Raw genomic sequence first — 25940 nt, 5'->3', positions numbered from 1 at the left:
ACGCGGCTCTGCACCGCCCGCAGCCCAGGTCCCCGCGGAGGGTGGGGTGGGCGGGTCGGGGAACTGGGGGTGCCCGTGCCTATTGGGCCTCTGCGAGCTTGCGCTCGCCCGCTGCCCGCAGCGCAGCTCTGCATTGGTCAGCCCGGCGCCCCGCCCGGCTCCCGCGGCCCGATTGGCCGCGGATGCCCGACCCCCGGCGAGGGCGCTGAGGCGGAGAGCGGGATTGGTGGTCGCGCCGTCCCCGGGTCGCGGCCGCGCGCTCCGCCCGCCGCTGCGTCCCCACTATGGCGGCGCCCATGCAGCCCACCGCGTCGTGGGCGCCCGCCGGGGTCCCCCGCGGCTGTCGCGGCCGCCTGCACCCTGGCCTCCGCCTTCCCGCCCGCGTCGGGCCGGGCGCCGCCTCGCCGCTGCCTCCCTCTCCGCTGCGGTAAGGGCCCGTCGTGCGCGCGTCGGGGCGCGGCAGCCACCGCGGCTAACGGTGGCCGCGCCGCCCCTCCCCTCCCTTCCCCTCCCCCGCCGCCCCCGGTCCCGGCGAGGCGCGGAGCCCGCCGGCTCGCGCTGGGGAAGGGAGGGTGGGGGCACGGCCTAGCTGCTCCCCCCCGCCCCCGAGCAATGAGGTCCAGCTCGGACTGGGGGCTCGGGCCCGGAGCGCGGCCCCCGGGCGACCTCACCCGGGAAAGGGGGAGGGGTGGGCAGCCAGGCCTCGGGGGAGGACGGCTGGACCCGGGCCGCGCGGTGTGAGGTCACCTGCGTGCGAGACCCCGCAGCGCTGCGCACCTTGGCGCAGAGGAGGGACCGGTGAGCGGGCCTCCGCTGTGGGAAGAGGAAGGAAAAGTCCAGGGAAAGCTTGAGCGGGAATCTGCAGCGCACTGGGTAGCGGTTGTCATTAATGACTGCTCTACTCGCAGCCAGACGTTCAGGGGACCGGGTCAGCTTGATGGGCAAAGGACGCTTCTCTGGCTTCCTTTCCTTCTGGCACTTCTCCCCATTGTTAATTCGGGGATTTTGCTTGCAAGACGAAATACCTTCGTGATGAGAGCAGGTTTGGGGGAGGATGGTGTCCCACGAATGTTTTGGACTTCTTTTTTACCACTGCTCATTTTGATGATTCCTCAATAAACTTCATTTCTGTTTACGCTTCTCTCACAAACGAGGAAGGAGTGGAACGTGTGAACTAAATCTAGTAGGTAATTTAGAGAGAGAGAGACCAATGAAAGCAGCTGTTATTTTGTAAAAACTGGGAACTTTTTTGTGGATATAGTTTGAGTTGTCTATACTATACCTAGTTGAACTTGAAGGTAGAACGAAAGCACTTATTAGGTTCCTGAAAGTAAAATAGTCCTCATGGAAAATTAGGTTATTTCTCAGTCAAAATCACCTTAGAGTGATGATCATTGAACTGTTTGGTATACCTAAAAGTCAAAAGGACCAAATGGTGTTTTCAAATCACCTCTTAAGGCAGTAACAGCTCCTAAGATGAAAGATTCTTCACTCAAGGACATCTTGAAGTATTAAGTGATGAATCTCACTATTTTGCATGTCTAAATGTGTAGTCATGGTTTAATAAAAGTAAATTATTAAAGCGGGAATAAGACGTGCATGTTCTTAGAGTAATTGACTGGATCATCAATAAAGTGTCTAATGAGTACATATTGTGTGCAAGGCAGTAAGAATGTGGGGAAACTGAAGACCTGTCATATAAGAGACTTGTTCTGATCAGCCTAGGAGATAGTTGTGGGAATACAGGGCACACAGGACACTGATAACTGATGATACTGCCTCTAGAATTCCTAGACAGTAGGTAGGAGAGTCTGGGAAAAGGAGAAACCCATGTGTTTGAGGAAGGTTTCACAGAGAAGCTGAGGCTTGTCTTGAGCCATGACTGGGTAGGCCTGGGGGATGAAGAAGAAGAAGGGAGGAAATGAGAAAGTGAGAATGGTCAGGGTGGGCAGGGGAGAACCCGAAATGCTCATGGGTGAATCCAGGGGGTTCTTGTTGGAGAAACTGGGAGGTAAGTTTGTATAAAGAAGGTAGGTGGGTCACATCAAATGGAGAAGTAACTGTCTTCAGGAAGAGCAAAGGATAAACAGGTAGTAGCATTTACTTCACCTAGCCAAAAATATACAGTAGCACTTTGTTGGTTCTTGTTACTTTTCTGATCAATCTCAGCTGTGTGGACTGACAGTCCTTGTGGCTGCCCAGGATCTGCACCTCAAGATGCCCTCTGGCCTTCCTTCTCTCCGCTTGTGTTCACTTGTTTGCCAGGTCTTGCTGATAGACCTCCGCACTATTTTTGGCATCTGTTGCTTTCCATTTCTATGGTCATCAGGCTTATTTGGGGTCATTGATACCATGCCCTTGAATTATTGCGGGAACCCCCCCGATATTTTTTTTCTTATCTCACTTCCCCAGTCAAGACTTTTAACAGTTCCCCGTTGTCTGTTGAATTTAGCACAGATCAGCCTGGCAGAGACACTATGGGTAAACTCATTTCTTGCCATTCCCTTGGATTTTACTACTTTTCCAAGTCAGAAGAACTATTTGCTCTTTGTGCTTTGCTGTTTGTGCTCCATATCTTTGCTTATGTTGCTTTTTCTATCTTAAATGACCCCCTTGAATCTCTGATTGTTGGTTCTTACCCATGTTCAGGGCCATGTGATATGGAACTTTCTTTGTGAAACTTTCCTTTACTTTTCTTCCCATCTAGATGGGACTTGTCTCTCCTTTAAACCTTTATAACACTAGAGTCTGCCTTTTTGGCACAATTGTCAACGTAAGACTGAAACTTTTTCAAGTTGTAGACTGTCTTCTTCATCATCTAGCACAGTGTTTTATATATAGTAGGTACTTGACAGGTGTGTTTTATATTCAACATAGCTTTGAACCAAGATGGATGCAAAGAAAATTCTTTGTACAAACACAATATTCATCATAAAATCTGTAAAGAAAGTTATTTGTGTGAGAGAATTCCTTACTAAGAGATCTGATGAGGGGCACCTGGCTGGCTTATCAGTGGAGCATGTGATTCTTGATCTCTGGGTTGTGAGTTCGAGCCCCACATTGGATGTAGAGATTACTTAAAAATAAAATCTTAAAAAAAAAAAGATTTGATGATCTGATGTATTGATCTGGGTACCTTGGATTAGGCTACATTAACAAAAATCCATTAAGACTTAAGTAGCGTAACAGAACAAAAGTTGATTTCTCATTAGCATGAGTGCACAGGGAACTGTGCTCACAGTCACTCAGGGACCCAGGCTGATAGAGACTCCATCTGAACATAGTGTTTCGATGATCATTTTGATTGAGTGAAAGAAGGTGGTTAGGGGGCACGGTCCCCAGATGGCACGTGTCACTTTCATTCACATTTCATCAGCTAAGGCAAGTCACATGGCCATACCTAACTTTAAAGAAGAGGAGCACCTGGGTGGCTCAGTTGATTAAGTGTCCGACTCTTGATTTCAGCTCAGGTCATGCATGATCTCAGGATCGTGGGATTGAGCCCTGCATTGGGCTCTGTGCTCAATGTAGAGTCTGCTTGTCCCTCTCCCTCTGCTCCTCCTCTGTGCACGCTCTCTCTCTCTCAAATAAGAAATAAACAAAATCTTAAGGAAAAAAAAAAAGACGCGGAGCAGGGAGTTGCAACCTTAGCATGTGCCTGGAAAGCAAAGAGCCAGATCGAATTGGTGGGCAACGTGAAGGACTGCTACATCTTTTATGAGTACCACAGTCCACAGAAGATTGGAGGTAGCAAAATCAGATGGCCTGCTAGAGACGAGCATATTGACAGTAGCAAGAAATAGGATCTCTAACTAGGCATGGGAGGAGGGTGGGTTGGGAAGTTGGGACTCCATAACAGGCACTGTACATGCCTACAGGCCGGGGCTGCTGGTACAAGGGCAGGCTGGTGTACCCGAGTCCCAGCAGAGACATGCCAAGGGCATCACTGTTTTACAGTGCCCTCAGTAGTGAACACAGGAAAGGTCCTGAGGCATCCCTCAGGAATATAATTTAAATTTTTATAAAAATTAAATTATATTCAAGTTATTTAGCCAGGAAGAGTGAAATAACTGGAGGTACATTTTCACTTGTATAATTAAACTAAGAAGGAATCTTAGTTTAGCGTTGGTTTAATTGGGTTTCCTTGAGGCCATCAAACTTTGGTATTTGGGGAGGAGATTTCACTTCTTTTTTTAAGATTTTATTTATTTGAGAGAGAGAGAAAGAGGGGGGGGAGGGGCAGAAAATCTCAAGCAGACTCCGCATTGAGTGCAGAACCCAAATTGGGGCTCGATCTCCTGACCATGACCTGAGCCGAAACCAAGAGTTGGATGCTCAATCGACTGAGCCACCCAGGCACCCTGAGATTTCACTTTCGATAAAGAATAGAAACATGGAGTGCTGTTTGGAGCCATGGTTCAGGAGACAAGATCTGGGTTGAAATCTTGTCTCTGTCACTAATTGACGTTGAGCAAGTGTCTTCTTGAGCCTGAGGTCATCAGTAAAATGCATAGGGTGTTTTCAATGCATAGGGCGAATCAAAAGAATTGGTTTATGTAAAATGCTTTGCATAGTACCTGGTTCAGAGTAAGCACTCATGTTCGTAAACATCACCAGGAGCAGCAGCATCAGGGTTTGAAAAAAAACTTTGAGAAAGCCCAGGAACGTAAGTAGAAGGGTTCCCTCAGATTTTCTTACCTTTTTTTCCTTTCCTTGGATAGCATTCTTACCACACCTTTCTTATTTTCACATTTGTCATATTTGATTTTACTTAGTTGTGTTTATGTCTGTGTCTCCCATCACACGAGGCACTCTAGTCATTCCGCAAATATTTACTGAGCAGGTGCTGTGTGCAAGGCCCTGTGCTAGGATCATGGCATTGTAAATAAGAAAGGGATGTCCCTGGCCTAAAGGAGCCTATAGTCTGGTAGGACCGGAAGCCAGTAAACCAGCAGTTAAAATACATTGTCACAAGGGCTTTGTTTTGAGGGTCCTGTGAGATCTCCAAAACGAGACCTGGTATCACACTGGGTTTATAAATAACGGTTTTCCAGAAGAGTTTACACCTAACCAAGGTCTTGAAGAATCGCTAGTTATTAGCTGGGTGGATGTGGGTTTGAAAGGCTTTCTGACAGGAAACGATGTGTGTAATGGCCTAGAAACACGAGAGAGTGTGGCTACATCCTGAGGACACTTGAGTGGCAGGAGAGAAAACGGAATGTGTGGAGGCTGCGAAAGGCAGCTTGCAAAGGCTTTGTGAGTTCAGGAGTCAGAGCTTTATCCTGCAGATGATTAGGAGCCACTGAAGGATTTGAAGGTAGGAAATCAGCTTTGTTTCTTATTAAGGTGACTGCGTGTGAAGGAGGTGGAGGAGTGAATACTCCGTTTCCCTGACAAGGGAAGTTCTGGGATTTGCAGCTGTTGTCCTGTGCCTGCTACACAAGGATGTTGATGTCTGGGGAGAGATGAGAGTGAGGTGAGTGGGGGGAGGGCACCAGTTAGACAAGGGCAGTGATGTGACTGGGTAGTCGGGGTCTTTCCTCGGGGTGGAGGAGAGCGCCATGGACAGGGGTCTGCAGACCAGGATTTCCATCATGGTTTCCCTAGTTTCTGCAGTATGACTTTGGGCAAGCTCCAAAACCCCTTGTGTCTTGTTGGTTTCCAAATTTGTAAAGTGGGGTTAAAAATCCCTACCTTGCAAGGTTGCTGCTCTGGGAATTCAAGCAAATAGAAAGCCTGGCGCTATGAGATAACATAAGGGACCTCTTATAATAAAAATAACAGTTTTAAGACTTCTAATGTTTAGGATATTACCTGGTTCATAGTAGGTGCTCATAAGCCTTTGATCCCACTGTCTTGAGATAGCCACCGCCCACATTGTGGTTTTGTTTGTACATCTTAAGTGATTAGTGAATGCGGGTCTGGGAGTGGTAGGCATGGGGAATTATTCTGAGATCAAGAAGGGAAGGACTGATAGGGATATCATACCAACTTAAACGTTCTTTAAATGCCAACAAATTATATATGGCTCTTGAGCTGTTCCCCGCCCTCACCCACAAGTGCACACACGCCTGCGCCTGGCATTAACTGTAACACGCACACTGCATGTGCGACCAGACTGCGTACTTCTTGGGCCTGTCCTCCTTGACTGCTTCCCCTTGAAGTGCTGCTCCTCTTCAGTCTTCTGAGCATGGTTTCAAAGATGATAATGGGGCTTTAATCAGATTTGTTTTCCATTAGGTTCCTCCCTGGTCATCCTGGCTGACGGGAGTTCCTCCCCTCTGAGCTCCTGTACGACTTAATTTATGTTACTCTGATTAAATGTCATCTACTGTCTTTTTGTCTTACTACTATTTGTCTACACGTCAGTACATTTCCCCTTTTCCTTGATGTCAGCTTTCTTACAAAATAATGGAAAGATGGCATGTTTATGTATTTTTGACATGACTTAAAAACCCACTGAAACCTTTTGTTTGAAATATGTTGAAAGGGTTAAAAATTCTATGACGGGCACCTGACTGCCTCGGTTGGTGGAATGTGTGATTTTTGATTTTCGGGTCGTGAATTTGAGCCCCACGTTGTGTGTAGAGATTACTTAAAAATTTTTATTAAAAAAAAAAGAGGGGCGCCTGGGTGGCTCAGTTGGTTAAGCGTCTGCCTTTGGCTCAGGTCATGATCCCAGGGTCTTGGGATCAAGCCCCACATCGGGCTCCCTGCTCAGCGGGGAGCCTGCTTCTCCCTCTGCCTGCTGCTCCCCCTGCTTGTGTGTGCTCTCGATCTCTCTCTGTCAAATAAATAAATAAAGTCTTTAAAAAAAATAGGAAATCTTTAAAATTTAAATTTAATTAAAATCTTTTTTTAAAAATCTTTTTAAAAAAGGAAAAAATTCTATGGCTAAGTTTTTTCCCTTAATTAATTAATTAATTTAAGTAATCTCTACACCCAGTGTGAGGTTCAAACTCACTCCCCGAGATCAATAGTCACATCTCTTTGGACTGAGCCAGCCAGGTGCCCTACCACTGAGTTTTTTATTTTATTTTATTTTTTTATCTTTTTTTTTTTTTTAAAGATTTTATTTAATTATTTGACAGAGAGAGACACAGCAAGAGAGGGAACACAAGCAGGGGGAGTGGGAGAGGGAGAAGCAGGCTTCCCGCTGAGCAGGGAGCCCGATGGGCTCGATCCCAGGACCCTGGGACCATGACCCGAGCTGAAGGCAGATGCCCAACAGCTGAGCCACCCAGGTGCCCCATACATGACACTTTTATATCTTTTTGGCAACAAAATGAAATAAGGTGGAAACACTACCAAACATCAGTTTTTGTTTTTTATTTTGTTTTTTGTTTTAGAGAGAGGAGGTGAGGGGCAGAGGGAGGGGGGAGAGAGAGAGAGAGAGAGAGAGAGAGAGAGCATCTTAAGCAGGCTCCCCGCCCAGTGTGGAGCACAATGTGAGGCTCAATCTCACAACCCTGAGATCATAACCTAAGCCGAAATCAAGAGTCTGACACTTAACCGACTCTTGGAGTCCCCCAAACATCAGTTTCAAAATGCAATCAACATAGTTTCTTTTAAAAAAGTAACTAGTTTCTAGCTTTGGTTAAGACATGTCCTTTATCTTGAAAGAACGGTTGTGAATATTTTTGGAATATCTGCTTAAGTACCATACTGCTAACAGATACTTGCCATTGCAGTAATGGTCAGCAAACTTGGAACACCAGTGTTTTTCTAAAAGAAAAATACACAACTGCTCTTTTAGGTCTAGAAATCGTTTTTTTTTTTTTTTTAGATTTTATTTTATCTTTTATTTATTTATTTTTTATGTAGGCTACACGCCTAGTGTGGAGCCCAGGGCTTGAGCTTACAATCCTGAGATCAAGACCTGAGCTGAGATCAGGAGTGCGACACTTAACTGACTGAGCCACGCAGACACCCCTGAAGATTCTATTTTTAAGTAATCTCTACACAGTGTGGGACTCGAACTCACAGCTCCGAGATCAAGAGCTGTGTGCTCCACTGACTGAGCCAGCCAGGCACCCCTAGTTCTAGAAATCTTACACGTCCCCGGCCAAACAATGCTTAGAGAACTGCTTTGAGGTATAAGATTTTGTGGTTACTCACCATCTCATTGTCACATTTGGCTATGATCCTATTTAAAAGATTCCATTCTTAGGAGATTAGCCACATTGATGTCATTCTGTAAAGCATAAACTGCACTACACCCCAAAGCGGGTGAGCAAATGACGGCGCCCGTCGCCTCCGTGCTGTGGGATTTCACACTCCCTGAGGATTCTTCCTGAGCCTCACGTGCCACGAGACGTTTGACAGAGGGGTTGTGTGAATGTCAGTTGAGGCTAACTATCAGAAGCATTTATCAAGAAGAGTTTTGTTTTCTTTCTGTGCCGTGGCGCGTCGTGCGGGGTACCCTCTGAGATGGCGCGTCGTGCGGGGTATCCTCTGAGATGGCGCGTCGTGCAGGGTATCCTCTGAGATGGCGCGTTGTGCGGGGTATCCTCTGAGACGTCCACCCTCTCTGAAGGCGGAGGGTCTGAGCTGTTGCAGTGGCCTCGTCTCGCTCTTTGGCTTAGTCTTCTCCAGGCTGTGCTCCATCCCGCTACTCCAGTGACCTTCCTAAACTACAGGTTTGACTGTCGTGTCTCTTAATCCCCTAAGTGGTTCTTTATTGCTGATGGGATGAACTTCAGATTCTTTAGCACAGCATCTAATGCCTCTCCTACACTTTTACTGCTTCACCTTCTTTGCTGAGGCTTTTCCTAAACGTTACAGATGGTTGTTAATTTCCATCATCTCATAATGTTGTTCATACTCTGCTTGCATCACATTGCTCTCCAGGGCAGGTACTGCACTGTGCTCCTGCTGTTGTCCTCAGGTGCCTAATAATGGCTTCTGCCTGGACATATGTTACAATGCATGTTATATACATTAGGCTAATATGTTATCTATTTATATGTTAATATGTTATATTATTATATATAAAATATGTAATATATATATATAAAAGACATGGGCAGATAAAGAATATGGAACTACTACATAGGCCTAAGACATTTAAAGTCTCAAATAACAGCAATGAAAGGGAACATTTATCCCATATTTTATTTATTTATTAGAGAGAGAGAGAGAGACTGTGTGTGTGCATGTGCGGCAGGGAGGGGCAGAGAGGCAGAGTCTTTTTTTTTAATTAATTAATTTTTAAAAAAGATTTTATTTATCCATTTGACAGAGAGACACAGAGAGAAGGAACACAAGCAGGGGGAGTGGGAGAGGGAGAAACAGGCTTCCCGCCAAGCAGGGAGCCCGATGCGGGGCTCCATCCCGGGACCGTGGGACCACGGCCTGACGACCTGAGCTGAAGGCAGATGCTTAACAACTGAGCCACCCAGGTGCCCCAGGGAGAAAGAGTCTTAAGCAGACTCTGTACAGAGTGCGGAGCCCCACGTGGGGCTCAGTCCCACAACCCTGAGATCATGACCTGAACTAAAACTGAAAGTTGGACGCTTAACCAACTGAGCTTTCCAGGTGCCCCTTCTTTCTTTTTTCTTTTTTTTTTAAGATTTTATTTTTCTTTTTTTTAAAGTTTATTTTTGGTAATCTCTACACCCAGTGTGGGACTCGAACTCAAAACCCCAAGATCAAGAGTGGCACGCTCCACCCCTTGAGCCAGCCAGGCGCCCCCATGTGTTCTAATGATGTCTTTTACACTTACAACAACAGAACAATATAATGATGTCTGTCACTAAGTCTTAATATGCCATATCGCTTCAGGGTTTTGTTTTGTTTGTTTCGCTTAAAGAAATAAAATGCTACATTTCCAGTAAATGCCCCCTATGTATTATTTAAAGTTTTTAAATTCCCATGCATGTCTTTATGGTTTTGCTCCATGTTCTGTGCCCACACACAGCACGCAGCAGGGTTGCTGGCAGACGGGCCAGCAGGCTTCACTGGAGCACTGCCCGTGCATGCCCATGTGTGAGTGTGGTTACTGACTGCTCTCAGGCTGCAGTTCTCTGTGTCTAGTTTTCTGGACACATGGCCATCTCCCAGCCCCCTTCAACACCAGCCCCCACCCTTTGATCTCAGTTGGCCCAGGCAAAGGAGGGTCATGTTTTCACACATTCCAGTTGAATTTTCTCAAGACTGATTGTTTTCAGCATTTTTAGTCTTACACATAGAATTTACCTTTTCAAAATAAAACATCATGTCTACAACCTTGTCCCCCGAACACCATTAAAACATCATTAACCAAAACCCCCTTAAAACCAAACCTTAACAGCTCCTGTTCAGAAAGGGTCATTTTGTTTGCTTGTTTGTTTTTTGGGTAAAAACAAAGATGAACTGAAAGTTGTGTTCTCTTGGATCCCTCCACCCCCCCCCCCCCCCCGCCAACCTGGCTTCTCCTCAGCTACTACTGAAGGGAGCATTTGGTCAGAGACAAAACATTTTTCAGCTTTCAGCTTCTGTCTTCTATTTTTATAAGCTTGGTGGATATCTAATTTCTACTTAGAAAGTCACTGACCACCTGTGTTACCGGAGTCTGGGTCCAATCAGGAGAGAGAAAGCACATGGTGTTTTGAGCAGGTAAACTTTAATGCAAGAATTATTAACTGTAACAGGGATTTGGAGTAACATGAGCTCAGCTAATAAGAAGTAAAGAAATAAGCACATGGAAGGATGCTCAACACCATGAGCCACCAGGGGAATGCAAAGCAAAACCAGAACGAGACACTTACCCTCACCTCAGCTCTCTCTGATGATCCATTTTTGCATATGTATATATATATATGTATATTTATTATATATATGTATATATTATATACTTATAATAATTTGTAGTGTATGTTTATATATATATATATGTTGTTCCATTTGCTTAGTTCACACCCACTAGGACAGCTATAATCAAAAAGACAGATAATCACTAGTGTTGGCACAGGTGTGGAGAAATCAGAACTCTCATACATTGCTGATGGAAACGTAAAATGGTACAGCTGGCATTTCCTCAAACAGTTCGGTGTAGAGAGTTACCACGTGACCCAGGTATGTATCACTTGTAGGCGTACCCAAGTCCTTCTCTAGGTATGTACCCAAGAGAAATTAAAATTTATGTCCATGTAAAAACTTGTACATCAGTGTTCCTAGAAGCATCATTCTGCCAAAAAGTGGAAACAACCCAAACGTCCATCAACTGGTAATTGGACAAATAAAATGTGATTTATGTTCATACGATGGAATGTTATTTGGCGCTAAAAAGAAATGCAATACTGATCCATGCTACAACATATGTGAACCTTGAAAACATTAGGCTAGGTGAAAGGAACCTGTCACCAAGGACCACATATTGTATGATTCCTTATATATGAAATGTCTATAAACATTTGCCTATTCTGTAGAACAGAAAGTAGATTAGTGGTTGCTTAGGGCTCAGAGAACGGGAGGTTGGGCAGGAGGTTGGGCAGCTCGGGGTGCAGGATATCATTTTGGAGTAATGGAAATGTTCTAAAATTGATTGTGGTAATGTTTGCCCAACTGTGTGAAAATACCAGAAGCCACCGAAATGTCTACTTTGAATGGGTGAATTGTATGGTATATGAAGGATACCTCAGTAAAGCTTTTCTAAAGAAGTAAAGAGAACTCCAGAAGAATATAGATGTAGCACATGTAAGGAGTAACCAGCACCCCGGGGCTGGGAGAGAGTGCTCAATGAAGAACCCCCCAGTCTACCCCACACCTGGTGCAGGCTGAGATCCAGACTTTGGGGTGTAGTGGACATGACCGTGGCTCACTGGGTTGCAAATGAGTTACTGTGATGCTGCATGGTGGGATTGGCTGGAAATCAGCCTTCTGGGGTGTTGGGGGGAAGCTGTTTGCAGAGAGGGGTCTCACTCTGCTACACAACTGCCCAAGAGGGGTGCTGAGGGCGACTGTTGGCTGCTACTCCTCACTGCTCATAGCCGGGCACTGGACAAGCCAGGTGTGCTATAGGAGCCTACCCGGAGGAACACACTGGAACCCAGAAACAAAACCCCTTTTTCCTCCTGCAGTGGCTCTTCAGCACCTTCTACTGACAGAGCTCAATATCATGCCAAGCGGCAAAGAAAACTACATGGGTGCAGATCCATCTTGACAGAGCAAGCAAACAGGACGATTGTGGAGCTGAGAGGCAGTGAATATGTAACCCACGCAGGAGTCATCAGGACCTCAGCATCCCCCTAGCTTTTTAATTCCCTTTGGGGGGCGGTCCCAAGGTTGTCCTTGCCCCTAGCCCTACTGTGGTTTGGAGAAGCCAGGACACTGTATCTTTGGGCCAACTTGCCCTCAGCCCAGCTGTCTCTAGTCCATTTTTACATATCTTTTTCTGTTCTGTTTGCCTGGTTCACTTTTTCAGACACCAATTATGCTTAGGCTGGATCTCCTATGGCTGCTATTGCAGCATGTTTTAGTAATCCTTTTACACTTTTTATTCTTTTTCATTTTTTTTTAAAGATTTTATTTATTTGAGAGAAAGAGTGCGGGTGCACGTGTGAGCATGAGCAGGGGAGGGGAGAAGGACGGGGGGGAGAGGGAGGATCATGACCTGAGCTGAAGGGAGGACAGACGTTTAACTGAGTCACCCTTACTCTTTTTCATTTTGTCTTGCTTTTTTTAAATCCACCATCATTTTCTCCCTCCCTCCCTTCCTTCCAATTTTACTTTTTTAAAGTAAGCTCTACACCCAATATGGGGCTCAAATCCTGAGATCAAGAGCCACGCACTCCACCCCCTGAGTCAGCGAGGCGCCCCCGCCATTGCTTTCATGATTCTTAATGTCTTTTCAGCAGTGACCACTTTGTTGTCTACCGCTGAGGCTTTCATTTCTGTGATGGTGTTATATTTCTTTGTTCACTCTTCCTGAATGCTCATTTTACTTTATTTAGAAAAATGGCGTTGTCTTAGTATTTTTTCCCTGAGCTCTTCCTTTCATGTCTGCTCTTAGTTAGGTCTTGTTTTATAGAGCCATTTGGGAGTGGGTGGAACTGGGGTAATCTCTGTTAATGATCTTTATCTGTTCTGTAACCACATTTTTTCTGTCCTGTGGTCTTCATCTACCATGTTTTGCCCCAGCCCTCCCCATTCCTTTCTTCCACTGTGTTGCAGCATTTTTGTTTAGATCCTGTACTGATTTCTTTTTATTGTTGTTTTGATATACTCTGGCACCTCTTCAGATGAAAAAAGTTACGTGACTGAAGCCAGATCATTGGGATTTGAATCCTGGCTTTGCCATTTACTAGCTCTGTGATCTTAAGATAATTCAACCTTTCTGTGCCTCAGTTTTTTCTGTATGTAATGGGAACGATAACCTTATAGGATTGGTAAGAAGATTCAGTGAGTTAAATTGTTCAAAACTCTTAGAACTGTGGTTGTCCACAGTAAGTGCTATATGAATATTAACACTATTAACTTACCCTGCAATTAGAAAATGCACAGTTCTTCTGTATAGAATAATTTAACATATTGCATATTAATTAACTACATAAATCTGCCTAGTCATGCATAACGTCTGAATAGGAGGTGTACATTCAGCAAAACTGTTAAAAAATTGATGAGCTTTTCAGTAACTTTTTTTGGGAAGCTGGATAATAAATAGTACGGTATATAATAAATTCTAATTAGCTTGCCTCAAAAATATTCACAGGAGACATGCTCAGGAAATGCTTTGTGGTTTTTGCTCTGCATACTTTTGTCATACTTGAGTTTATATGCAGTATGGCTGAGATTTGAAGGTCAGCAAAATTCTGACATTTTAGACTAAAAATTGTTGCCAGGTATAGTTCAGAAAATAACCATATTGTAGGCTGTTTTAGAAATGACAGGAGTTTGGTGCATTTTGTTTCAGTGAACTCAGATTTTTATATAATTTTCTTTTTATGGCTAAATTAAAATAACCTAGCATTATATACCTTTTGTCCCTTTTTTTGAGCATACTGTAACTGACTGAATATTCAGTCAGTGAGCAGATCATTCTTGAATACCTGCCAGGGATACGGTGGTGAACAAAGTAGACGTGCTCCCTGCCCGGAGTAGCCAGAATATAAATGTTAAACAAATTACTGTAAATACTCATAAGATTCTAAGTGCCTTGCATACTGGAATGAGGCTAAACAGCGGCTGTGGCAATTTATAACAGGGAGACCTAACCTGAAGTATGGAGATGGGTGAGGTTTCTCTGCGGAATTAACCTTGCAGGTGAGGATTTGAGGCTGAGTGGGAGCTGGTGAGATGACACGGGAGGGTCAGGACAGCGTCAGCCTGACCTCAGGAGAGAGCATGGCGACTGGGAAACACTGAAAGATGGTCAGTGTCGCGGACCCGTCGGGGTGAGGAGATGGTGAGAGACATGGAGCGAGGCGGGCAGGGGCCAGAGCATGCCGAGCACACTGAGCCTTACAGGCCCCGTTAAGGGATTTGGGCCCTTACCCTATGGATAGCGGGATATTTGCAAAAAGTTTAAGCCTGGGAGTGAGATAAATTCACATCGGCTGCTGTGTGGAGAATGAGTCGGAGAGGATCAAGAACGAGTATGGGAGGCTGTAGTAGGAGTCCAGGCCAAAGATGGCAGTGACTTGAAAGGGGATGGTGTTAGGGAAGATGGAGGGACGGAGGGATTCAAGAAGGGTGTCAGAGGTGAAAACAACAGGACTCGGTGATTGATTACACGTGGAGGTGAGAGCGAGAGGGAGGGTAGTGCCAAGGGTGACTTCCAGGTCTCTGACAGGAGCACCTGTGAAGGTGTTGCCTTTTACTTGAGATAGGGACCAGTGAAGAAAGAGGGTGTTTGGGGCATCTGTGAAACATCTGGATGATACCATGGAGTAGGAAGTTAAATAGGTGGACGTGGCACTCAGAAGCAGTTATCTAGATGGAAGAGCTCAAGTTGGGGCTGGTCAGCATAATGATAGCAAATTAAATCGTAGAAGCGGAACGAAATTGCCTTGGGGGTGCTTGCAGAATGGAAATGTTAAGACAGCCTCACACAGTACCCCAGGCTTCTCTCCTCATTCAGAATTGCTGTGCATATGTACGTGTACACAAATCATACCTTCAGGATATTATGTTTTGGAATGTGTGCAACTTATATCGTGTCTGGAGTTGGGGCATGTAATTAGAAATATATTAGTTTATTCTTTAAACACACACTTCTTGAGTGTTGCTATGTACTAGGTGCTGTGCTGTTAAATGCAGGTGATTCACAGACCTAAGTTATAGATTCTGCTTTCAAATGGTATACTAATTCTTTTCAGAGACAGAAGAACAGGCCCGATGTTTTATAAATGCTGTAATGCAGGTAAGCATGAGATGTTATGGGAGCCGACACGGAGTATAGGGCTATGATTAAGGAGAGCTTCCCGGGGGAGGTAAGACTTGAACTGAGCCATAAAGGTGAGCTGGCACTGGTAGGCAAAGAAGGCAGAGAAAGGACTCCCACTGTGCTGTGCTGTCTCTCCCAGTTGCAGATGCTGCAGAAAGGTCAAGGCATGGGAGGATAATAATGTCCAGTGGGTTTGGCAGTTAAGAGATCAGTGGCAAACTTAGTGACCCTCTAGGGCAGGGTATGAGTTTGATGGCCTTTGTGTCCCCCGTTCTTTGCATAACTCCTAGCACTTAGTGTTTTTGCATCAGCTTTGGACAGAAGGGAGACACCTCCTTCTCCAAGATGGATACACGGGAAGGGGTGAGTCCAGATTGCTGCATTCCCCCCACGCCGAAGTGAGCTTACTGCAGTTCTTCACCTGCGTGCTTTTTTACGGCTGTAGCCAGGAGCCTAAGTGAGCTCCTACAACCAGAACGACACTAAGTATTAGTCTAGTGCTAGTGTTTTTATGTTTTATTCTAGTCCTTTTCTTTTTTTCTTTTTCTTTTTTTAATGGTTGGGTGCATGATACTTGTCTCTTTTTTCATTTAATAGTATGTCATAAGCATTTGCCCATGTCACTAAAATGTTTTCATAAATTACATTTTTTTTTCATAAATTACTTAAGTGGCTGCCAAATCTCTCATTTGGATGTTTATTTGAACACTTATTTGAGCTTTTGATTTATTTCTTTTTCTTTTGAAATAATTTGAAATAATTACAAAAAAGTTGCAAAAATATTACAGAGAACTCCCATATAGCCTTCAGCCAGTCTATGGTGGTGTCTATCAGTGTCTATCAGATCTCTCCATTGTAAAGCTATGGAAACTAAATAACTAAACTCTTCTCCCCTCTGTAAGTAAGAAGCATCTTATGGGCAGATACTTGGAAACTGTATAATACCCCATTTCTCAAAATTCTGCCCCTTAATTTGAGCATCCTTTGATGTTTCTTGCCTGAATTATTACTGAAATGGTCACCAAATGGTGACTTTCTAATTACATTATTCCTTCTGCGTTCATTAGTTGGCATTCTGCTCCAAGAGAGAGCTTTCTTCTCTGCTCATTTATAAGGTTCTTATTTAATGGGTTATAATCTGTTATTATTGGTCTGAATCGCTCCAGAGCTGATCATTAGGAGCCCCTCCAGCTGGCTGCTTTTTCCTTGTGACACGGCCTCACCCTTTGAGCCTTTTCCTGCTTCCAGGCACCCCAAGAGATACCAGCCTTGGCTTGTGTGTGCCTCCTTTGCCTCAGCTCTGCAGTCACTCATTCTTTCAGGGAGCCCTGGTTCCCGCCAGGGAAGAATGGTGTTTAAAAACCAAGCTCTAGGTGCCAGATGTGCTCCCTGCAGTTGGAGCATGGCTGCTACCAGGCCCTTTCCAGTGACCAGAACTAGGGAATATATGCTTGTATCGCACAAAGGCATACACACTATCTTTAGTTATATTTTTGTATCTTTATATATCAAAACCCATCCATTTACACTGATCCCTTCAACTTGAGTACAGCTCCCCAAATTTATTCTGGTTTTTCCCTTCTCCTATTTGCAACTCCCTTTTCCGTCATTGAGAAATCCAGCTCCTTTTTAGTGGCAATGCATTTACTTATTTGATCAGTTCAGTATTGCTGGTTCCCACACCCCCAGACCCCTCACAATGGCCTGATGCCCCACACCTCTCTCCATTCCAGGTGTGCATGCCTGCCTTGATTGGTGCCTTAGGCTTAGTGGCTTTTAGATTAAATTATTCAGAAAGGAAGATGGGGAGAGAGCTCATGCCTTTTCATGGCTGCGTAATCCTCCGTTTTGTGGTGTACCTTAGGTTATTCAATCCGTATTGAAGGACTTACTCTCTTATATTACAAATAGTGCTGCAGTAAATAGCCATGTGCATAAGTCATTTTGAATTTTTATCAGTGTATCTTTGGGATAGTTTCTTTTTTAAAAAAATATTTATTTTAGAGAGAGGGAGAAAGAGCAAGAGCGAGCTCGAGCAGGGGGAGGGGCAGAGGGAGGGGGAGGGGCAGAGGGAGAGGGAGAGAAAGAATCTCAAGCAGACTCTGCGTTGAGGGCAGAGCCCAGTGCGGGGCTCAATCCCATGACCCTGAGATCGTGACCTGAGCCAAGACCAAGAATAGGATGCTCAACTGACTGAGTCACCCAGGCGCCCTTGGGATAGTTTCTTAAAAGTAAGATTATTGGGATAAAGGGCAAAAGCATGTGTAATTTCATTAGACACGGCCCAGTCCTTCCCACCACCAAGCAGTGTGTGAGACCAGTTCCTCCCACAGCCTCAAGCATTTGTCCTAGCAGTGAGTTTGAAATTTTCTCTCTTTCAAAATCTTGAGTTGTTCTTTTCCTTATCTTGAAGGTTTTGACTTATTTTAAGCTCTTACTTCTCTGTATGCCATCCACTTTTGGAAATCAGTCTCCTCTTTGGGTGTTTGTTCTACCTTTCATTTGAAGATCCTTTTCCGTAATGGAAAAGATAGAAGTAAAGTAGGTGATTAGTTCCATCTTCTCACTGTGATATTTGCTGAATGGACGGGCAAATCTGTTGACTGACCGATGGTCCGTGGTCATGTGTCTGCTGGGGCTTCGGGTTGTGGTCACCGTGTGGCTGTGGCAGTGTGGGTATCACATCTGCATTCAGGACAGGAAGAAGGGGCAGGGGCTGGGACCAGCTGCCTTTGGAAAGGAAAGGCTTGCCAACAGCCACCTGCCTTTTGTAGGCAGGCTACTTCTACCTTAAATTTGTTTTCACTGGGAGCACTGGCTGGGATACATGGTCCTTTGTGTTGCTGGAATTGCAAGTCTCTAATTTCTGTTTCAACTCGAAAACTTTGTTTGTTATGTGCATAAATATAAAAATAAAAATTAAAAATAAATATACTAATAAATAGATGGTGAAAAACACCCCCCTCCACTTTTCGGAGATAGACATAGTCTATGGTTTGGTGCATATTAAGTATGTACTGAATACGTAACCTTAATTTTCTTTTTTTTTTAAGATTTTATTTATTTATTTGAGAGAGAGAATGAGAGATAGAAAGCACGAGAGGGAAGAGGGTCCGAGGGAGAAGCAGACTCCCCGCTGAGCAGGAAGCCCGATGTGGGACTCGATCCCGGGACTCCAGGATCATGACCTGAGCCGAAGGCAGTCGCTTAACCAACTGAGCCACCCACGCGCCCCGTAACCTTAATTTTCAGTATTACTGTCGCCCTTGTTTGTTACCACCAGTATGTGACCATACGTACATGTACATTACTATTCTACAACTAGATTTTTTTTTCATTTAGCAGTATAGACTAGACACTTTTCCCATATGAGGACATAACAGCTGTGCCTCATTCTGTCTCACCAGTACATCATACTCTATACTTGTTATTCTCCTGCCCTCGTTGATCCATTATCCACCTTGTATCCTCTGTGTGCTGGTGTCTGACCTCGAAGAATGGCATCATCCCGGCTTCCTTGCCCTCTGGCTTCCCGTTGGAATCAGCTGATAAAAGACACTGACAGGGATCAGAGGGCGAGTGATGAGAGAAGTCAGAGCATTTCTTAGCCCCTTCGCCCCTTGCTGGGGCTCCAGGAGCCGCGGTGCGCGCTTTAGCACCGCTCCTGATGGCTGGCCTCTCTTTTCCAGGGACACCTTTCTGTTTCTTGCTCTTTCACCTCGAAGGCAGGAGTAGCTTCCTACTGTTGAGTCCCTGGATGCTTCACCACCCCTGGTTGGTTCCTTTAACTCTGATCACATAGCTGTAAAAAACCCCATGATTAACTTCCTTTGGTTAATCCCTTTACGTGTGCCATCTGTTTCCTGCCATGACCCCGCTGATCTAGATGTCACTATGTAGACGTACCATAATTCATTTGTTTGGTTTCCTATTGATGGACATTTGAATTTTTTCCTAGTATTTTGTTCTTATAATGAGTGTTGCTAATGAATATTCAGGTATGTATCTTGTAAAGTATTTGTTGGAATGTTGCTGCAGGAAAAAGTCACCGAAATAGAAATGCTGGGTCGAGGTGCATGAATGTTGTAAATTTCAGTAGCTATTGCCCAGTTGCTCCTGGAAGAGTCTACTAGTTTGTATTTCTACAATATGTTTGATTTTTTTTTTAATATTAAAAAATTATAGAGGTATGGGGCACCTGGTGGCTCAGTCAGTTAAGCATACGACTCTTGGTTTCCGCTCAGGTCATGATCTCAGGGTTGTGAGATAGAGTTCCACGTTGGGCTTTGCGCTGAGTGTGGAATATGCTTAAGATTCTCTCTCTCTCTCCCTCTGCCTCTCTGGCTCATGCTCTCTCTCTCTCAAATAAATAAATCTTAAATTATAGCGGTAATACTTGTGACTTTACAACAAATAAATTTAACTTAGAAGTATATAAAGGGAAAAGTACTTCCCATCATTTCATCCTATTTCCTGGAGATAACCACATCAGCAGGTACCTGTGTATCCTATCATGGTTTTTTTTCTTTATGAAATTTATATGCTTATCATAGAATAAATTCATATATAGATGGATGAAGTAAATTCATTTATGTGTGTGTGTGTGTGTGTGTGTGTATGTCTCTCCTGAGAGCTCATTTGTAGACTCTGCTCTCTGCTCTACTGACCTATTTGTCTTTTCCTGTGCCAGTACCCATCTGTCTTAAGAATTACAGCTTTGAGTCAGTTTTGATATCTGGTAAGGCACATCCTCATCTCATTATTTTTTATTTAAAAAAATTTCTGGGCTCTTCTTCTTGGGCAGAAAGTCTTCAGATTAACTTTAGATTTAAGTTAAAAAAAAAAAACCCACAAAACCATGGTTTTTGACTGGAGTCAGACTGGATTTATAGAGAACTGAAATATTTCCAATATTGAAACTTCTCACTTAGGAGCCTATTGTGTGTCTTTATTTATTCAGATCTCTTATGTCTGTTGGTGAAAATCTTGCCCATTTCCTCCTGTTTATTTTTAGATATTTTATAGATTTTGTTGCCATCATGAATGGAATTCTTCCCCATGCATCTTCTCATCAGTATTGCTGGTATAGTTTTTAAGAAGCTGTTGATTTTTTTCTTTTTTTTTTTCTTTTTTTTTTTAATTTAAATTCAATTAGCCAACATATAGTACATCAGTAGTTTCCGAGGTAGAGTTGAATGATGCATCAGTTGCATATAACACCCAGTGCTCATCACATCACCTACGCTCCTTAATAAGCCTGTCAGGCAGTTACACCATCCCCCACACCCTCCCCTCCCCCAACCCTCAGTTTCTTTCCTATAGTTAAGAGTCTCTCATAGTTTGTCTCCCTCTCTGATTTCTTCCCATTCAGTTTTCCCACCCTTCCCCTATGATCCTCTGCACTGTGTCTTATATTCTTCATATGATAATTGTCTTTCTTTGACTGACTTATTTTGCTCAGCATAATACCCTCCAGATCCATCCGCATCATTGCAAATGGCAAGATTTCATTTTTTTGATGGCTGAGTAATATTCCAGTGTGTGTGTGTGTGTGTGTGTGTGTGTGTGTGTGTGTATGTATACACACCACATCTTCTTTATCCATTCATCTGTTGATGAACATCTGGGCTCTTTCCCTACTTTGGCTATTGGACATTGCTGCTATGAACATTGGGGTGCAGGTGCCCCTTCGGATCACTGCATTTGTATCTTTGGGGTAAATACCTAGTAGTGCAACTGCTGGGTCATAGGGTAGCTCTATTTTTAACTTCTTGAGGAACCTCCAAGAAGCTGTTGATTTTTGTGGGGTGCCTGGCTAGCTTAGTTGGAAGAGCATGTGACTCTTAATCTTGGGGTTGTGAGTTTGAGCCCCATGTGGGGCTTACTTACTTAAATACTTATTAATTTACTTAAATTACTTAAATAAGTAAAACTTAAAAGAAAAAAGAAGCTGTTGATTTTTTGTAAATTAATCTTATAATCACCTACTTATTAGTTCTAATGGTTTTTCAGTTGATTCTCTTGGCTTTTCTGGATGGACAGCTAAGTCTACAAATGATAACTTTTTATCACTTTATTTACAATATTTATATGTAATTTCTTTCTCATATGTTATTTCCTGGCTAAGATATCTGAGTGAGGTGGGGGGGTGATCCTGGGAAGTCTTCCCTGCCAATGTTCCATTTCAGGTGAGCATCAGAGAATGTGCCATAGGCAAAACAGCAGTGTGGCTGAGAATGTCCCAGGCAGGCCTCGAGGAGAGAAACAAGGCTATGTTCAGTGAATTGGAACAGGACACAGACAGGGTTGGGAGGTGCAAGAGATGGTTTGGAGAGTAAAATAGGGGCACAGTCAGAAGCGGCTAGACTCTAAGGAGCAATGACTTTTATTTTAAAGGAATTGAGAATTGAATGAAAGGTGTCTGAGGCAGAATGGCACCCCAAAGATGTCCACACCCGAATCCCTAGAATCCATAAATATGTTCCCTTATGTGGCAGAAGGGACTTTACAGATGGAGTTAAGACCACAGACCTTAAAACAGGGAGATTATCCTGGATTCTTCAAGTGGGCCCACCTAATCACATGAGCCTGAGAAGCAAAGAAGTTTCTCTGACTGGAGGCAAAAGCAAGATGTGGTAGAAGGGGAAGTTGGAGAGATTCAGAGAAGGACCTAACCCACTCTGGCTGAAGGGGGGCCATGTTGAAAATATGAGAAGGAATACAGGAGCAGAGACTGTGATAACCAGCAGGGAGATGCGGGGGGACCTTGGCCCTGAGCTATAGGGAATTGCATTTGGCCAGTAGCTGGAATGAGTGAGCTTGGAAGTGGCTTCATCTTCAGAGTCTGCAGAGCAGAGCACAGCCCTGCTGCCCCTTTGGTTTTGGCCCTTGGGAGACCCCATGCAGAGGACCCTGCTGAGCCACACCGTACCTGGACTTTGGGCCTCCAGAAGTCTGAGATAATAAATTCGTGTTGTTTTCAGCCACTGAGTCTATGGTGTTCTGTTTCAGCTGCAGTGGAACACTAAGACAAAGGGGTTTGAGCAGGAGAGTAATGTCAGATTATGTGTTATTAACAGATCTGTCCTACTTCTGTGTGGAAAATGGATTTGGGAGAGTGCAGTTTGGAGGCGGGGAGCTTGTCTCTGGAAATGCAGTGGCGGCGTGGACTAGGGTAGTGATGGGGGCCAGGGGGTGTGATTGGGGATTTACCTGGCAGGTTGGAATTGCCAACATTTGGTCATTGATTGGATGCTGGGAATGAGGGAGAGGAGGGACGCAGGGATGATTGCTGGTTTCTGGCTTGGATACTGGTGAAGCTGTTTCTTGAGACGAGGACTAGCAGGTTGGAGGATGCCATGTCAGGAAGTCCGTGGTAACTCTAGGTGGCTCTTCATTTGGAAATTTTCCTATACGCACTTATTCTAAGGTAGAGTATATCAACAAGGTGATTGCTTTATCCTTTAAGACCTAAATTGGTTTATTTTTTTATTTTTTTATTTTTATTTTTTAGGTCATGTAGGAAATCGTAAATCATGTGAAGATGGGACTCTTGGTATTTGTGCGCAATCTGCTGCTAGCCCTCTGCCTTTTTCTGGTACTGGGATTTTTGTATTATTCTGCGTGGAAGCTCCATTTACTCCAGTGGGAGGACTCCAGTAAGTATGGTCGCTCCAGCCTGCCCCCAGGAAAAGCCCGGCCCAGAGTGGGAACTGGGCGTCCGGGGGCTGCGGTGCTTTCGTATTCTTCAGAGACGGGCAGTGAGAGGAAGCCGCGAACTCCTGGAACTTAGAGGCTCAGACATTGCCTGCCATTTTTGTGGCTGTAGGTTGAGAACTTTGATGTTCTTCAAAAACTGCATGCCATGGCACATCCTTTCATGATTGCGGTGAAAACATGCTATTCTGCAATAAAACCCCGAACTCTACCAGCACGTCTAGTTTTTGAATGCTGTTCTTTTTAATTACTGCGGTGTCTTGCCGCTCCCATTTGTATTCATTGCCTTAGGGCTGGGGGGTGAAGTTGGTTTTCTCCTGCCCTGAAAACAGTCACCTCTACCTTTTTTTGAATTTTCAGTTTTCAGTGTAATACTGTCTTTGCTTTATTTTCCCTGAAGAAATTTTGCCTGCCTAATTATTTTGCCCTTGCTTGCCCTGAACTTGTACCTGAATAGAATAATGGCTTTTCTCCCCACCTCCCCAGGAACTCTCAATCCCTTTCTTTGGCTTGTACCTGCCAGCCTCTGTGTTACACAGTGTTTCCTACCTAGCCTTCTGCTCCTCTCTGACTTGGTTTCCGTTCATCCAGTGTGGCCCGTGTTGTGGCTTTAGGCTTGTAGTTGAAGGGCTCGCTTTGGGCGGCGCTGCCCTTTGCATGTTCTCTTCTTGGACGTAGCTTGAAGTGTCACACATGGGCCGTAAGGAGTTTTCCTTTTGGTTCTTTTGTCTGATGGCTGTCTGAGCTTGGCACAGGAGACATTGGGTAGTGGGTCCTGATTCCTAGTGAATGTGATTTATCTAAGATAGTTTTCTTCTTACAAATATCAACTGATACCAGTGTAGAATTTACTCAAGAGTAGAGTCAGTCTGTAGGTGTGAGGTTAAAATGAGGTAGAAGGAGTTGGCAGAGGCAGCTGCAGTTGGGCCCTGCTAGTGTGTTAAGACCTTAATATGGGAACCATTCCTATGAAGTAGTTCATTTCTTTCTTACCTGGCCCAAACTCCTGAAGCATTTTCAAGCCATTTTTTTAAAATGTGGTGTTAAGTCTTTAATTTATTATTTTATGTGTAATGTTTAAGTACCTCTTAAATGCTTAGCTTATAATTTTAATTAATTACTTTGGGTTTCTAGAGTTTATTTAAATTTCTCTCTTCCAACTTACTTTTAAAATCAAGGAGACTACCCAGAATAAAGTGTTTGTGTCAGGGTAGTACAAAATTCTGTAGTGAAAAGCACTGTCTATATCCATAATGGATGGATTCATCTGTATCCATAAAATAGATGGGAATAGTTTTAAGGAATGGAGGTCTCCTTTTCTGTTGAGTACTATTGACCTGTAGACAACATAACCAAGAATTAGATAATATTTTCCCAGAGAAGTTGAGAAGGACATTAACTTTATGGAAGGCCTATTGTATGTCAGGTTTTAGGCTAGACAGCTTACAAATTTTAGTTAATTTACTTCTCGCTCTTGGGGTGCTTGGGTGGCTCAGTCAGTTAAGCATTTGCCTTCCACTTAGGTCATGATCTCGAAGTCCTGGGATCGTGCCCCACAATGGGCTCCCTACTCAGCCAGCGAGTCTCCTTCTCCCTCTCCCTCTGCTCCTCCCCCTGCTCTGTTCTCTCTCTGCCCCTCTTTCTCTCTCAAATAAATAAATAAATAATCTTAAAAAAAAATTCTCACCCTAACTATGTGGAGATGCTGTTATCCCTGTTTTTCAGCTGAGCAAATGGAAGTATTTAATTAATTTACCTAAGTTACACAGCTAATTATTAGAGCTGGAATTGAATCCTAATTTGTCTTTATTTAAAGAAAAAAATTTTAAAGATTATTTATTTGAGAGAAGGAGCACGCGCATGCGCATGCACACAAGCAGGGACAGGGGCAGAGGCAGAGGCAGAGGGAGAAGCAGACTCCCTGCCGAGCAGGGAGCCCGACGTGGGGCTGGAGCCTGACGTGGGGCTTGATCCCCCTGAGCTGAAGGCAGACGCTTAACCGACTGAGCCACCCAGGCGCCCCTATTTTTAAAATTTTTTATTTATTTTAGAGAGAGAGCATGTGTGTGCGTACAAGCGAGTGAGGGAGAGAGACAGAGGGAGGAGAGGATTTTGAGCAGACTCTGTACTGAGCGCAGAGCCCTACACAGGGCTCAATCTCACAACCCTGAGATCATGACCTGAGCCGCTATCAAGAGTTGACGCTTAACTGAGTGAGCCACCCAGGCGCCCCCTGATTTGTCTTTAAAGCCTATATTCATTATGATACTGGAAAGTACAATAAGTACAAAGACTAAGGATAGGATTGAATCCTGTATTCTGATTGGTAAGAAGAGAGGAGAGGGACTCAGAAGAAATAGTAGAGAGCATCAGGAGGGCAGTGGAGAAAGAAAAAGGAAGGAAAGGAAGGGGGAGGGACAGAAAGAAAGAGCTCCAGATGACAGAGGGCTTTATGAGCTTGGAGATGGTGCTGTAGGCTTGCTTCAGTAGGTGAAGAATAGCTGTCTGCTTTTCCTTTGAGTGGGTTTTCAGCTGAATAACCACTATTTGCATCTTTTTGTTATTCCGACTTCCAGCCTTTCAGATACTTGACTTTGAATAGGTTGTTTTAGATCATCTTACTGGAGCATATTGTCACATCAGAGAGCAGGGTACTATGACTAACTCTGAAGGCTTACCAGGGCTGAGGGGGGACCTTTACTCCACACAAGTCAGCGGGAGTGCCCTAAGGCAGGGAGATGACTGCTGGGGAGGGAGAGTTGGGCTGCCATTAATAATGAGAAGAGTGACTTAGTGGGTGTCTCCTGTGTCTGCACTGTAATGAGAACTTCACATTCCTAATTTTGTTTAATCCTCATAG

General features: G+C 44.3%; 1 protein-coding gene across 1 annotated transcript in view; it reads left to right on the top strand.

Moving 5' to 3' along the window:
• The first annotated feature begins 323 nt into the window (after positions 1–323).
• The window catches only part of ST3GAL3 (ST3 beta-galactoside alpha-2,3-sialyltransferase 3), a 171417-nt gene continuing 145800 nt past the window's right edge, over positions 324–25940 (top strand). The window contains exons 1-2 of the mRNA XM_028123443.2: positions 324–427; positions 22878–23022. Of these exons, the coding sequence (XP_027979244.1) occupies positions 22908–23022 (115 nt within the window). The 5' untranslated portion in view covers positions 324–427; positions 22878–22907. The remainder of the gene's footprint in view (positions 428–22877; positions 23023–25940) is intronic.

This window comes from Eumetopias jubatus, unplaced genomic scaffold, assembly GCF_037043125.1.
Source record: "Eumetopias jubatus isolate StellerSeaLion01/CBP00866 unplaced genomic scaffold, mEumJub1_p1.0 scaffold_4, whole genome shotgun sequence".
Lineage (NCBI taxonomy): Eukaryota > Metazoa > Chordata > Mammalia > Carnivora > Otariidae > Eumetopias > Eumetopias jubatus.
Note: the sequence above shows the minus strand (reverse complement) of the source record. Positions and strands in the feature narration are given on the sequence as shown.